Genomic DNA, 15,148 nt, shown 5'->3' with positions numbered 1-15,148 from the left:
CCTGTTAGCCACTGAAATAACTGTGTGGCGAAAACGGTTAGAGAGGCTGCACACTGTCGGGAAGCACTGGGGTATCGCTGTACAACACACAGTTAATTTCAGGCTGCACCACTCGTTCTTCCCGTGTCATTGACAGCCTTCAAATCCTCCGTTTCGGACATCACGCAGCCGGAGAACGCATGGCGTCTCCGAAGCGGTAGCAGACGCTCCGACCTGCTCGGTGTTGCTCACCTCGATCATGTGATCCCAGGTCCAATAAGGAGCGTCCCTACCACTCGCGTCACATTGTGACGGGCGTGGCGGCGCTCATCACGTGTCTATCGTGAAGGCGAACGAGGGTGTTTCGCGCACGGGAGGTTCGGGGGGCTATAGCAGGCGTCCCAATTTCGCTACGGTTGCACGAATTGTGGGAAAACTGTTTTCGGCCGCCTAACATTCTATACCGACCAAAAACAGAAACAAAATTGTGTGCTTCTAGACTGCTCCTTTAAGTGAGACATAGGCAAATGCCATTGCAAGACAAGGCTTGGTGAGTTTTGTTTTGCTGACGTCGCATCTATATATATATATATATATATTACCTGAATAAAACTGATATAGGACACGTTTCATTCCATGTACAGGTTACGTGCGACCTACAAAACCTATTTGGTGTGATACCTTGTTTATGATGTGATCAGATTTCCGACGACAAACATGTTGTACAAGAGTGTGGAGTGTTCCTTGGTTACATAGTTAGATTGACAACACTGCATTTACGAATTAATTACATGTTTGCGGAGAGGAATGTAGTCGAAAAACATGACAAAATATGGGGCAGCACTCAGCATCGTGAGTTTAAGTTAGGAATTGCTTCCTGCAGGGTCTGCAACTGCTACTCGAGAAGCAAGGCAAAGAGGACAAAACCGTCGCGCTGGAAAAAGAGCACAACAGACTGAAACAAGAAGCCCTATCGAAACTTGGAAATACTCCTGTAATGGGGGACAAAATGAGTGACCTTCAGAAACAGCTGTCCCAGGCGAGTTCGGACGTCAAATATGTGATTAGGAGCTATTATTTTCCTACATACCTTGTTACACACGAAATCATGCACGATGATCATTACGGCTCTTCAGCGCATTTCATGGGTAAGTTATGGGCGTTGTAGGAAATTGTGTAATCTTCATTCAGCACCTTATAACTGATGTTGTGGTTTCCATTACTTTGCCTACAATTCTCTCCTTGTTTGTGTTCCTTTTCCTTTGTTTTCTTTTCATTTTTTTCCCTTTTGTTGTCTTTTTCTTTCATTTCTTTCCTGGTAATAGCCAGCCACTGTAGCGGTGGCTAACCTTTCACTTTTATTTTTTTAAATAATAAGCACATTCCCCCCTTCTCCCCTAAAGTAGATTTGAAGGCAATTACCGCATTATTTATTCATAACAGGAAAAAATAGCAGGAGCCCTTTGGCTGCACGTACAGCATATGGTTGTAAGTAATACGTCGCCCTGCCTGTACTGAACAGCTTGCTTGGTCCATCATCAGCAGTACGCAGGCACACAATGTTTCAGCTGATGGCGTCAGAGGGTCACGTGGCACGTGATTCCTCCCGTCAGGGTGTGCTGATACGCCACTGAAACTCCAGTGCGAAGCCAGTCAAGTGTACAACAAGGGAAAAAAATGGCAGGAGCTCTTTGGGTGCACGTAACATATGCTATACGTGTAGCTATTGTTTCCCTCGTACACCGGCTTTGTACTGGGCTTTTAGTGGTGTGTTGGCACACCCTGAGGGGAGGAATCACGTGCCAGGTGACCTTCTGACGCCGTAAGCTGAAACGTTGCCTGCCTGCGTAACTACTGACGTTGGAACAATAAAGCCGAAACAGCTGTCTATGGTGACGCTTGACTTACAAACATATATGCTGGGTGTTCAAAATTAAGCTTTCACGAGCGCTACTCAAACACAGCGATGACAGGAAACCGGATTATAACTTTACGCTAATTGTGTAAGAAACAGGTGCAGCTAATTATGTAGCACCTGCTTCTTACTCAAGGAACAGAAAAAATAGCACCAGTTTTCTTTTGTTCGCTTATTTGCAAAGTGCTAGTGAAAGCTTAATTTGAACACCCTGTATATATAGTAGATGAAGAAAATATCCGGAGCCTTTGGCTGCACGTACGGCTGTACAGTACTGGCATGGCGACGTTTGATGGGCAGAAATTAAAAGTTAAATAAAGAAACAAGTTCGACGTTTCGACAGTGGCACTGTCTTCGTCAGGACAATAGATGCGCAAGCGGTTACAGATTGCTTAAATAGGTTTGGTATGTGAAGTCATCACGTTACAAAGCTCGCCTCAGGCGGTTGTCGGTGGTCATGTACGGGAATATTCCAGAAGGTCTAGTCCAGTTGGTGAGGCCATTCTCCTTTGGTCCCTGTCCTTTTTGAGGGAAAATTTCTGGTCAGGGTGAGTGCTGCTTCGGCTTTGCTGAGAAAAAAAAAAAAAAAAGGAAAGGAACCGAAAGAAAGAAGATCAACTAGGCGGCCAGATTTCTTACCGTTGACAGTGCTCCGAGATCTTCGTTAATGGTTGACTGGAATTTGTGAATGAGATAGGATTCGCGTTGTTCTCTGCAACGATCTGAGCTAAAATTTGACTCTAGAATGAGAAGTGACACATTATTTAGTGAATCACCTGGTTGTTTGAAATGGTGAGAGACCGGGAGGTTTGGCTTTTTTGTAACCTCAGACCGGTGATTGTTGAACCTGATCCGAAATAATGTTTTGGTCTGACCTACGTATTGCGCTTGACACATGTCGCACGGAATGACACAAATGATGTTGGGTGAATTACAGTCAAAGTCACCAGTGACGGAACACTTAGAATTAGTGCTTTTAAGTACTTGGGTGCTTTGCATTAATTTACATATTTGACACATGCGACCATCGCACGGACACCCAGCAAATCTGTTTACGCGTCTCTTTTTGCAACTTCTGTAATATTTCGTGGCCGTTTGATAATTTTTTTACCTCAGCCTATATATATATATATATATATATATATATGTTTACAAATCAAGCGTGCCACAATCCCAGCTGTGGACGGCCGTTTCGAGCTAGTTGGCTCTCATCGGCACAGCGCAGGGATGTGACACGCGCTTGCTTTGTAAACATATGCCTCACGTGCAGCCATGGAGCATTCGCTCATTTTTATATTTGTATCTGTACTTACTGGCTTTGCACTGCGGCCGCCAGAGGTGTTGCTAACACCCTGCAACATTGATGTCTTGCAGAGACACAGTGTTTGTGCCGACCCAAGAGCGTGTCACATCCCTGCGCTGTGCCGATGAGAGCCAACTAGCTTGAAACGGCCGTCCACAGCTGGGATTGTGGCACGCTTGATTTGTAAACATATGCCTCGCGTGCAGCCATGGAGCATTCGCTCATTTTTATATTTGTATATATATATATATATATATATATATATATTAATATATATATAGTTGAAATAAATGGGAGACAGAAGACGAAAGTAGGGGAAGTAACAAAAAAGGGGTTTATTAAAACTTAAAAATCATAAAAGTTAGGGAGGATGTCTACGTTACGGCGGAAGCTCCGCCTTCTTCGGGACAAAAGAGCTCTTAGAGAGAAAGAGATTTTAGCTCTTTTGTCCCGAAGAAGACGGAGCTTCCGCCGTAACGTAGACATCCTCCCTAACTTTTATGATTTTTAAGTTTTAATAAACCCCTTTTTTGTTACTTCCCCTACTTTCGTCTTCTGTCTCCCATTTATTTCAACTATAATTACGTAGCCGTCCGATCCAACTACAACATTTCAAGATATTAATATATATATACATATATATATATATAGTGAAAAAAAAAATAGCATAGGCTCTTTGGCTGCACGTTGAACATATGTTTATAAGTTCCAAACGTCGCCACACCAGCATTGGCCAGCTGTCTAGTGCTGGTGTGGCGACGTTTGGGATTTATATTTATAAGAGACTTGGGAGGCCGTATAAGGGTTAAAAGTAGTTGCTACTTTTATTATATCAATAACTATGGGGTTACTGGAAATATATTTAGAGTTAGGTGTCGACGTTTCACAAGTCAGCGCTGCCTTCAACAGGACTAAACTTGGAAATAGGTGACAAGGGCTTATTTACAAGGGAAGGGGGAAATGAGAGAGAACAGTACACGTTGAGCGGCGTTGGTGATGTTGCAGGAGCATTGTTGCTGGTCGTCCATTCAGCACTTGTAGGGGCGTTGGCTGTCTTCCAGGAGAGTTCTCCTTGGTCGTCTGATAAGCCTGAAATGATAAAAAGAGAGACGGCAGAAAGAACGAGAGAGGGTCGGGGGACTTGATCTTTGAGCTAAGGCTGCAAACTGTAGACAAGACGCCGTTGTCTACGTGGCGGACTGGAATTTGGTGGACTGGGGTCTACGGGGTCTATGGTGGACTGGAATTTGTCGATTTGTGGATTCACACTATTGCCTGCTACGGCGTGAGGGGAAACCACATTCTAGGACGTACACGCGGATGTCCCTGAATGAGTGGCCGGTTTGTCTGAGATGACGCAACATAGGAAGACTTTGTTTCTTTGTAATATCGGATCTGTGGTTATTAAAACGAATTCGGAATCATGTTTTAGTGCGGCCAATATATTGTGCTTTGCATGAGTTGCATTCCAATAGATATACGTTGGATGAGTTGCGGTCGGAAGCACTTTTGATTTTTACTTGCACAAGTAATACACAGGCTTGGGAGGCTGTCTATGGGATAACAATGGTTGCTACTTTTGTGACATTAATAACTGCTGGTGTACTAGAAATGTATTTACAGTTACGGGTCGACGTTTCGGCAGGCAGCGCAGCCTTCGAAATTGGAAATATGTGAGAAGGGCTTATATACAAGAGAAAAGGTCCATCTGTCCATCTGTATCCAGTTATCTATATATCATCCATATACCATAGACGTCAGACCGGTGATCACCGTCAGACCGGTCATCACCGGTCTGACATTACAAAAAATCCAAACCTCCGGGTCTCTCGCCATTTCACACAACCAGGTCATTCACTAAATAATGCGTCACTTTTCATTCTCCAGTCAAATTTTAGCTCATATCGGTGCAGGGAACTAAATTCCAGTCAACCATTAACCAAGATCTCGGAGCCCTTTCAACGGTAAGAAATCTGGCCGCTTAGATCAGGAGGAAGGAAACACAGGAGCGGCCGTTTTGAACAGATTTCCGTAGGTCTCCTCTGGCGGTCGCTCCTGTCAAAACCGTCATTACTTCCTGTCCACCACGGGACCCTCTCTAAAGTTTCGGTTTAGCAACGCTTTGTTGCTCGGGCTGCCTTTCGTGCCTTTCCAAGGTCATTTACTCTTAAAATGTGAGTACCACTGCGGAAACAACGTTTTTAGAAGTTAACGATGAAAGAACCGGTAATCCAGAAGATGTGGGTTCGAGTCCTACAGCTGGCTAACCTTTCAGCGACTTTCCTTTTATTCTTTCATCTGTCACGGGAATCACGTTTTATTCGTAAGTACGTAGTTGATCGCTTGTTTCGTACCCCTGTCTCTGATAGTCATCCTGAATCGTTCGTTTGCAAGCTGGCGCTGTGCCACAGCTGCTGATTCATCTGATTTCCTCCATTGTTGTGCAAGTTAGATTACTGGCATGCTTTACCACTTCAGTAACAACGACACAAAACGTAGCGACGTCCTTACTGAAACGTCGCTGCCACGGATGATGTTTCAAGTCCTGCGTGCTTCTTCTACAGACCGTGACCGATCTCGTATAAACCAAGAGTAAACCTCCGAACACACACAAACAAGACTGGACGCGCGGCGTTCATCACAATGCATCTGGAGAATCACGACTCCCGTCGTCTGCTTGGACAGCTGGCCCAGGGGCGCGAAGCTGTAGTAGAAATCTATTGTAGCAGAAAACTCACGTGACCTCCGGAGCTCGACCAATGACTGAGAACTAGCCACCCTTTTTTTTCTTTTTTGATTATGTCGCGAATGACGTAAATGACGTTTCATCCGTTTCTCTCTTACTACTTTCCTCCTCTCTGCTTTGCTTCCCGTCCTCGTTTGTTGTTCCTTTTTTTTCTTCCATGCATTGTTTTGTTTTTGTTCGCGTTTGTCGGAATGCAATGGGAGTTACAGGAATACGACTGAGCCTTCGTTGTTTTTGTCACATGAAGTATTTTATTGTGCGACATACGGTTATGCAAGCAAGACGTACACACGATGACACTAATATTGCTCCAGAATTTGCTTGAAGAAGCCTGATGATGTCTTACTGCCTCTGGCAAAGACTGCTACTGGGAACTGGAGCTCAGTGGCTGCAAGATGAAAACAATTGGTATCAGATATACGGTTATGCATGTGAAAGTTGCAATGTAAATAGAAAGAATAGAGGTGCTATTCAACCGAAAAAAATGCGAAAAACAAGAACGGTGGTAGGGTTGTGAGAAGCTCGCAGTCATGGGGTGTGATGAGCGACCTTAGTACGAGAAATACCTTTTATTGCGGTCCTTCACAATTATAGATTCAGACCGATTAGCCTGGCAATCTTGGCTTTGGCGCTACGTACAGAACAGCTACTAAGTCAACGCGTCTGACGAAACTTGTCGAGAGAAATCACCAAGAATCAGACTTACAGTAGCGTCATACCTTTATACAGTACGACGTGAACGGGTATTTAGTCATAACATTTAGATGATATTGTTTCACGAAAAGAAATATAGTCTACCATCGTATCTGCAAAGCTACGATGTCTGTCTCGGTCACCGCGAATTCCGGTAACTGTTAAGCAACTCATTCACAATACACGAAGTGAATGCGGTGTTGTAAGGCAACAAGCAACGACAAATGACTTACCTCTCGGCAGTCGGTGACCAGGTACCGGGTACGGTGCGTTCGGACGCTCGAATAGTTTCTAGACCAAGAAGCAGAGCACAAATGTTGCGCAGGCATCTTCCCTGGCAGCTGTGACTGTTTGAGGACGCTCACATGATACAGCTTGCGTTTTTAAACAGGAAAAATCAGAACTCATAGTCCAACACAACCGCTACACAACACGAGCCGTCAGAAATGGACGCCGGCGACTCCGTGGACGCCGGTTCCAACCAACCGGCACAGCCGCCGCGCCGTCGCCTGTTCGAGCGCTCGCGAACAAATTTGAAAACAGCCAATCATCGCTCAGAAAACGAGTTCATTCTCATGGGAACCAATCAGTAATCACTAGCCACCGGATGTCTCCATGACGTTCACTTTGTGACGTTTTCTGACGTCCGATGATGTGAAACGCATGAAGCGCCTCACTTTATCCCGCAAAGGAACTGGCGAGTTTCGGGCCCTTGGCTGGCCTTCGCATGCTCTTGGGGTCACGTGAGCGGTCACATGGTAGACAGGAGCATCCCAGAATGCAATGCGAAGGCGAGCACGCTCGTTTCAATGACAAAAAGTTGGAAGGGACGCTCCTGTGTTTCTTTCCTTCATGGCTTAGATGGGCTACACTCTTTCTTCCTTTTCGTTTCTTTTCTTTTTGTTTCTTTTCAGTAAAGTTCGAAGCAGCGCTCACCCTGCCCAGGAATTTTCGCCAAACCGGAGGTCAATGACATCACCACCGGGACTTGACCTTCTGGAATATTCCCGAATCTGACTCGCTATCATGCTTATGACGGCGTCCGTGATCTCCCTCCTAGGGCAAGCCGCTACCATACGCGTGGATTGGTAGATGGAAACCAAAAATGATCATGTTCGCGGCATCCCTTCGCAGTTTTGGGGGTTTGGGGTTTGAATAAACTGTTACATTATACAAGACCCAAGCGCGTGTCGTAAATATTTTTTTTGTTTAAGATCGTATCTGTGCTACGGACACCGGGCATCGCTCGAGTCGCGGAGATGACAGCGTTGCCGGGTCAGATTTAGTTTTTTTGCCCGCCTTCGCTACCTGGGTAAATCTACCTTGTAGATTCTGTCAAGCAGCTTTTCTAACGACATCTCTATTGGCGTTCTAGGGAGCTATACTCGTCAAAAGTAATGGAGGTCGATTACATTACGTCACGAACTCTTGGGGAGAGCTAACAAAACACTCCTCGCCCATAGACTTCATTTATCCGTAGCCGTCGTCCACGGGTGTCTCTAGTGCTTGAACAGTAGGAAGCTCGCGCTTTCCTACAACAGGGGGGTAAGGGGGAAAATGCGTAGCGCATAGGTGTAAACGTGTATTACAATTAATGTGATGTGGAGATATTCCGTTCAATGCGGGAAAACCTTCACGTGCATAAATTGCGAAACATTGCGCATTTCGCCACGTTGGGGGTCAAGTGGCGCCACGCTGTAGGCTACTCTACGCGCACATACCGCACGTCGGCACAAGTTTCTCTTTCACGATACAACCTACAACCTTCGGCTTCCGGCGAGAACACGCGAAAGGGGGGAATCGCTGCGGTATGGGAGCTCCGATAGAGCGCCAAAATTGCAGGATCAAGGGCTAGACCATCGGTTTGTGGACGCGTCACATTCCCCTCTGTTCTTCACGCCTTCTTCGCGTAAAGGCTGATTTAGGGTGCGGCGCAGTTTTCGCCCATGACCGCCCGCGTTCGCTACGCCGCGCTTCCTCATCCTGCCGTGATCATACTCTGACGCTATTCGGCGCAACGCAACGAAAACAGCACCGGAGATTTTGACATTTCGTAGTGGGAAAGCAGTCATATCTGTACCCGCGTGCTGTAATCTGACTAAAGCGAATCCGTGTTCCCATTGTTGGCGCTGTTGTGTTTGTATTAGCGTAATGCGTTTGGTACCCCCAAACGTGAATACCGAATTCAATAAGAAAGTCTCACGTCTTTCCAGTTGCTCTCCTTCTGTTGCTTGACTCCATAGTCCATCCGTCGTTCATTATATAAGCGGGATGTTTGTAATGATCCTTCCCCAAGGAACCCGACACTACCGACACTAAAAACTGTCCAATCTTCTTTCTTGATCGTGGCCCTCTCTCTTCCTCGTTGGTACATTACAGTGTTCCTTTCCAATTACCATCAAAAGCTCAATGAGCGACGCCGTGTTGAGAAATGCGAGTTCACCGGAGCTCACGCCATGCACAGCTCGCTGGCCGCCGGTAGGTGTAGAGCATTGCCCTAATCCCCCGACGCCGGCTAACGTAGCCACGCGTTGACACCGCGCCGCGCTTCGCCGTGTGTCGTCGAACTAGGAACTCACCGGCGACGGTTCGCGATGCTCGACCGTGCGCTGGGCGTCGTTTCGCACCGCTCCGCCGGACTCTAAACCAGCCTTCACCACCAATGATAGCCGAGACACAAAGTAATCCAGCTCGATTACTATGACGAAAATAGCTGCCCTAGCTACTCGCGTTCGCGAGATAGACAGCCTGCAAGGTACACCTCTCTCGCACGCTTCCACCAGACACCGAGATTGCGTTAGCTCTGCATTGCCACTGCATTGAAATTGTTAGATTGTATCTTACACGTATAAGCTGCGCTTAGCCGGTTGGTTGCTATCTCTCTATTTCTCACCGTGTTATCGCATCATGAAATTCGGCATAGTTTTGTTGCATTGCAATTTTAGACCTGGCTGCCAACCGAACTTACGGAAGTTTTCACTTCAAAACGAAAGCGGGAACAAAATGCCGTTACCTGCTACATCTGAAAAACGGAACTAACAACAACAACAACTTTATTTTCGGCCTTGGAGAGTGGGGAGTTTCATCGCAACAGGCGATACTCTACCCCAGTGCTTGGTGGAATGGGGGGAATAAAATAACGAGCCCCTTTACAATAACGATCGAAGTCCGATGGTGTCCAGAAATGTCAGAAGAGCTTTGAGCGCAGAGCGTTGCTGGGCTGGATTGGGCCAGGGACCAAGCAATTTCGGTAGGGAGAAAGGGCGAGAGTCCAGCTGACGAAGAGACTCGGAGAGTGTCATTCGGGAAGGTTCGTAGTGAGGGCAATGAGGGCAAAACGGAACTAAATACATTACTCGCACCAGAAAACCGAACAAGTTTATTTTCCGTTATGGAGCATGTTTCACACATACAAATTATGAACACATCTTTTTTCATTATCACTGATATTTCACATTAAACTTAATTTCAGTAATAGTTGGTGCGCGGTATGTCCATCGGATGCTTTTTTTTTTTTTTTTTGCGCTTTGGCGCCAGAATACCAGCAGCGATACTGACAATGTGCTCAACGGAAGCACTTGAAGGAACAACCCATACGGATTGTTGAATGAATAGATTGGTAGGAAGAAGACCGACGCATTTTGCAGTCCAAAATGGCCTTACAACCGAGTCACCAGACACGGCACTAGTGCAAAGGATTAGTGTTCATTTTTTCGAGGTGCAAATGACGCTGTCGACCAGTATAACTAAAAACAAGAAAAAGTATAACTAAAAACGAGATAGTACTCAACATGCATCTTTAAATTCGATGAGGAATGCTGGAGGTGCTCAGGCATTTTGTTGTCAGAAGGCAAACAAGGCAGAGAAATAGTAAATTCAGCCTCGTGTTTTTCCTCTTTCACCTTGAACATAGCTTCTAACGCGGGTCAGAATGACGCCATTGTAGTGACACAGTGTGTGGGCCTCCAGACTCCAGGGCCAGGCTCTTCAACTCTCACATAACCAGCGTTATCCTGATATTTGAAGTTCGCTAACTCCAAACGTCACGCGGCAGGCACGTGAAAACCGTATTGCAAGACAGGCATTTTAAATGAACTTTGTGATTGGCCGTCGCGCGAGAGCTCGTGGCAAGTCACAGGTGAAGTGACGCATTAACCTATAAGTTGAAGATAAGGGCCCAGAAGTCGGAGGTGCCAAAGCAGTGCGAGAAAGAGCACATCCCAGGTGAAAAATGTCTGCGATCCCAACATAAAAATAGGCTTCAAGTAGAAACTGCTTTATAAACCACTTGTAACTGAAACGGAAACTACCTGGGATGGTTAATTATTTTTGAAGTATTCTGGAGTTAGTGACTCAAGGAATGTGGTGACGCCGCGCATCATCCAGGTCAGGTTTATGGCATTGACAAGTTCCGACAGTGTCCTCATTACCTCGTAATACCACCACAGCCAAATCAGAAAGACCAAGATGTGGTATTCCCAGAAGGCTCAATGTGGTCAGTGACACGGGCATCGCTGACTGAACATCGACCTAGAACACCTGGTGCAAGGCACATCGATGGCGGACAGACTTAAGATGTTTATCTGTATTGCAGCAATAGGGGAGTGGTGGAAAACTAAAATAAAGAGTAATGCGCACTAGCAAGTTTCCTATTTTTGTAATGAAATCCACTGCTAGCTAATTTGAGAAAAGTAACTTAGTCGTTGGACTTTTTTTTTTACATCGTCCCCCATAAAAGTAACTAGGTATCTATTTGTCTATTACAGATGATGGAAATGTTCTACACAAATTGCATGCAGACAATTGTGCTCGCCACAAAGGAAGCAGAGGTGCGTATGTGGCTTTTCGTCCCTTGCATAAATCAGAATGAGCGTGTTTCGTAAATCCTTTCTTATTTCGGATGACACGAAAGCGACGTGCAATTGAGTCACAATTGAAGGCACAAAAGAAAGAGGTACGTATGAACGTTTGACATGAAAGATGACAGCCTCAGCGGAAGATTCCACTAGAAGAAAAACTAAAACTGCTCACGCAGCCCAAGTTCCGCCCGTGTTATGTTATAGCATCCATGCGGTTCCGGAATACAAGGAGTGGCGTACAGTCCACTACGCAAACGACACTTAGCAGATGAGACGTAGCAGGTGACGCGGTGAGCGTTTTTTCCAGCCGTCTTCTATGAATTCTGCGGGATATTCCCCACGGTTAGCAGTGCACGTGAAGACACGCCGTTGAGCGCTTGCGTTCACTTAACAGCAGAAAGATATGAGGTTTCTCAGAGCTTCCGCTGAAGTATTCTGAGAGATATCGCTCATGTCAATACCGGGTGGGGCTATAGCGGCCAGAAACAATAGCGTGACGGTCACCATATTTGCTTCGCACGAGGAGGACGCACGAAACACTATGAAAATATACCGCTGCACTAGCGACGCCAAAGCTTCTGAATAGTTAGCTGATGCGGATCAAAGTCGCGAAGTTTCTAAACTTGTCTCGTATAGTCCCCTTGGCAACATAACCCAAAGGACCATCACTGCTGCATCTGGCACATTTTGAGTAAAAATATGTATTTATGCAAAAAAAGACACATTGTAGAGATATGTGTCACTTTACACGTACACGGGTCCAAATTTATTCAAGATACTTAACTACGGGACCGTTCACATACACACACTCTTGAGCTCATGAAAACTTTTTTTTTTAATCTTTGCAGTTGCAAGAGTTACGTAGACGGCATGAGAAGGATGAAGAGGTGGTACGACATAAAGAAGAATTGATTAATCAGGTGCGGCCTGTTTTCATGTGGGCTGTGACGTGAGTTGTACAGAACATAGTACCTCTGAGCAATCTCTGACGAGACAGCCACGCCCCCGCTTATGTCACTGCCACACTCGCAGAACTCTGACATCGCGGAAGACAGATTCGATCCGGGGAACCGCCACTCCGCAGCCCGACGCTTCACCCACTACGCCACTCTAGCATAGTGTTATGTCGTTCTGATAGCTGATGTATGGTGGGCTAGAAAGACTGGTGTGCGGTTCGCCGGGTGTCATATGTACGCCGACATTCGTGCCGAGAGATGGCGCGAAGCGTATCTCGGCGCTTTGCGATCTAATCGCCCCTTGCGGTTGATTTCCGTGCTACCAGTCATGTGATTGCTCACCTGCCGTTGACCCATGAGCGTGCCTGTTGTTTGCTCTGTATGCAAAACGCCCCTTGAGTGCAGCACAAATGATTGACATACCTAGATATTAGCCATCATATTCCCCGCGTCTGAATCAGCCCTCGGATCTGGGACGTGTGTACTGTGATAACGATAAAGACGTGTTGGAGCAGCCGGTTTTTGCCTTTGCGTAGTGATATTGGTCATATGTGCTCATCCTTCCCTTCATTTGAGTGACATTTAGCTTCTAGGTTGCAAGGTCCAGTAACGGGGAATTGTGATGAAAATGTTCAAGTCGGTGTTGGGCTATGAGCGTGAGATATATGTTAATTGCAGCAAACCAACAGAAGCGATAGAAAGGATGGCACGAAAATCTAACCAGTGATTTGTTTATTTTACAATACTGCTGGTACCAGAAGGGACCCTGGTAGGAGTAAGGAAGGTACATTATTGATAATATGTACACCTAATGCACTCATATAGTGTCTGATATATACCTAGAAGACCTCAATAACGCGTCCTGGAGTAGTCAGTCCCTAGTGTTTTTGGACTAGCATATCCGCATTCCCTTTTACCACTCATCACGCAGCAGACTTCTTGATGTTTACCTTCCTCAGTAGCATAATAAGAAATACAGGCATAAGTAGTGATTTCGAGTAATGCAATACTAATAGTAATTCGCGACTTTAGAGGAGCATGGAAACGACATTTAACATGACTCAAAATCCCGCGTCATCTGCGAAGCTGTCCACAAGGAGTCGCCATGCGAAATATTTCCGATCTCCGGCGTATTGTCACCGCGCGATAAAATTTACAAAAGACAGTCGGAGACAGCAGTCGCGGACGAGGGATACGAGCCCCGCGTGACGTAGCAGTTGCTCGGCGCCTTTCTTCTTTGTTTTTTTTTTTTTTTTTTCATCTCGGCTCGCGCGCCGCTTATGCATGTTTGAACTGTGCCGTTGGTCGTCACCGGTAAAGTACCGTACCTCGTGATACGTCACGCCATCTTCGGCTTCGCTTCGGCTCTCTTCGGATGTGGAGAAGGTTTCATTTTTTTTTTTTTTTTTTTTTAAGGTGTGCAGGACAAAGCCTTGCGCGTGCGATGTGGGTTAACTGCGCTTATGGTTCTTTCGTAGCAGCTCATTTTATTTGTTGTAGAAGACGTCGCAGCGTAAAACTAAAAACAACTCATTGCGTTTTTAGCTTTTCCATTCGACTGAACATTTAAACATTGGTTTAAAAACCAATAGAAAACAACAAACAACTACAACAACTAAAACTATGATGAAAGGACGCAGACGGGTAGAAATCCAGCGAACCGGTAGAGAAATAGGAAGAGAGTTGCCTCAGGAGCCGCCGATATTTTGAACAGAGACTGCTCTTCTTCTGGGCACCGTCCTCACCATTGGTATGGTATTTAAAGGGTTAGGTGTGACTTGTTAAAAGGTTCATGCGAATAGTGAGTCAACAGCCCGGAGGTAAGAAAGGGTCCGTACGCGCCTCTACGGCCGGAGTAAATGGCAGCTTTGTTAGAGTGTGGAGGGGATTATGCGAACAAAGTGATCTTTGTCCACACCGGTTACAGAAATGGAAGGTTCACGAACATGGGGACGAAACGGGACAACAGACAAGAAATGGCATGTGTTCCGAAAGATAAGAAAGATGGTTACGTGGGGAAAACCCAGAGCGAGCAAAGTTTTTCTTTTTTTGTGTGTGTGTGTAATGTATATTTGTAGTACAAAGTTGTGGCATGCAATGAAGAAATCAAAAAGCAGTGGCCATGCAGAACGTAACAGATGGTAAACGGGATTGAAAGGAAAAGGTATGAACATATTTTATTTGTGAAGTGTTTCTAGGGTGCCTTGTGATTTGTTGATCACGGACGGGTGAAGAGCGTTCAAATTGTATATAAGATAAGATTCCCAATCACATCTGCCACGTGTGGATCTGGACCCGATTTCTAGAATCTATAGTTTAAGGTTGCCAAAATTGTGACCAGAAACGTTAAAGTAGTCGGCGACTGCTTTGGGGAGTTTGTTAGACGTGTCGGTTCTGTGTCCGGCAAGACGGTTGTTCATTTGTTGGCCGGTTTCACAAATGTACTGCATAGAGCAGTCGCCGGATTCAATGCAGTATATGACATGGGAGCTTGTGCATGTGAATGCGTGGTTAACGGGGTGGGTGTAGTTGCTTGCAGTGCTTTTGATGGAGTTAGCGTGTTGAACGTGCTTGCATGTTTTGCAGCGCGAGAGTTTGCAGGGTCGTGTTCCAGTGTACTGGGTGTTCGTTTTGCTGATTTTGGCACTGACCAAGGAGTCTGCTAGGTTTTTGGCACGTCGGTATGTCACCTGTATT

General features: G+C 45.8%; 2 protein-coding genes across 2 annotated transcripts in view; both read left to right on the top strand.

The window, feature by feature from the left end:
- LOC135373669 (atlastin-2-like) overlaps positions 1 to 1,184 on the top strand; it is a 41,449-nt gene extending 40,265 nt beyond the window's left edge. Inside the window, exons 6-7 of the mRNA XM_064606761.1 lie at positions 863 to 1,127; positions 1,171 to 1,184. Of these exons, the coding sequence (XP_064462831.1) occupies positions 863 to 1,127; positions 1,171 to 1,184 (279 nt within the window). The remainder of the gene's footprint in view (positions 1 to 862; positions 1,128 to 1,170) is intronic.
- A 10,213-nt stretch (positions 1,185 to 11,397) lies between these two features.
- The window catches only part of LOC135373680 (uncharacterized), a 32,873-nt gene continuing 29,122 nt past the window's right edge, over positions 11,398 to 15,148 (top strand). The window contains exons 1-2 of the mRNA XM_064606767.1: positions 11,398 to 11,465; positions 12,344 to 12,415. Of these exons, the coding sequence (XP_064462837.1) occupies positions 11,403 to 11,465; positions 12,344 to 12,415 (135 nt within the window). The 5' untranslated portion in view covers positions 11,398 to 11,402. The remainder of the gene's footprint in view (positions 11,466 to 12,343; positions 12,416 to 15,148) is intronic.

The sequence above is a fragment of the Ornithodoros turicata genome, unplaced genomic scaffold, assembly GCF_037126465.1.
Source record: "Ornithodoros turicata isolate Travis unplaced genomic scaffold, ASM3712646v1 Chromosome29, whole genome shotgun sequence".
Lineage (NCBI taxonomy): Eukaryota > Metazoa > Arthropoda > Arachnida > Ixodida > Argasidae > Ornithodoros > Ornithodoros turicata.
This window is presented reverse-complemented; position numbering and strand designations above follow the sequence as displayed.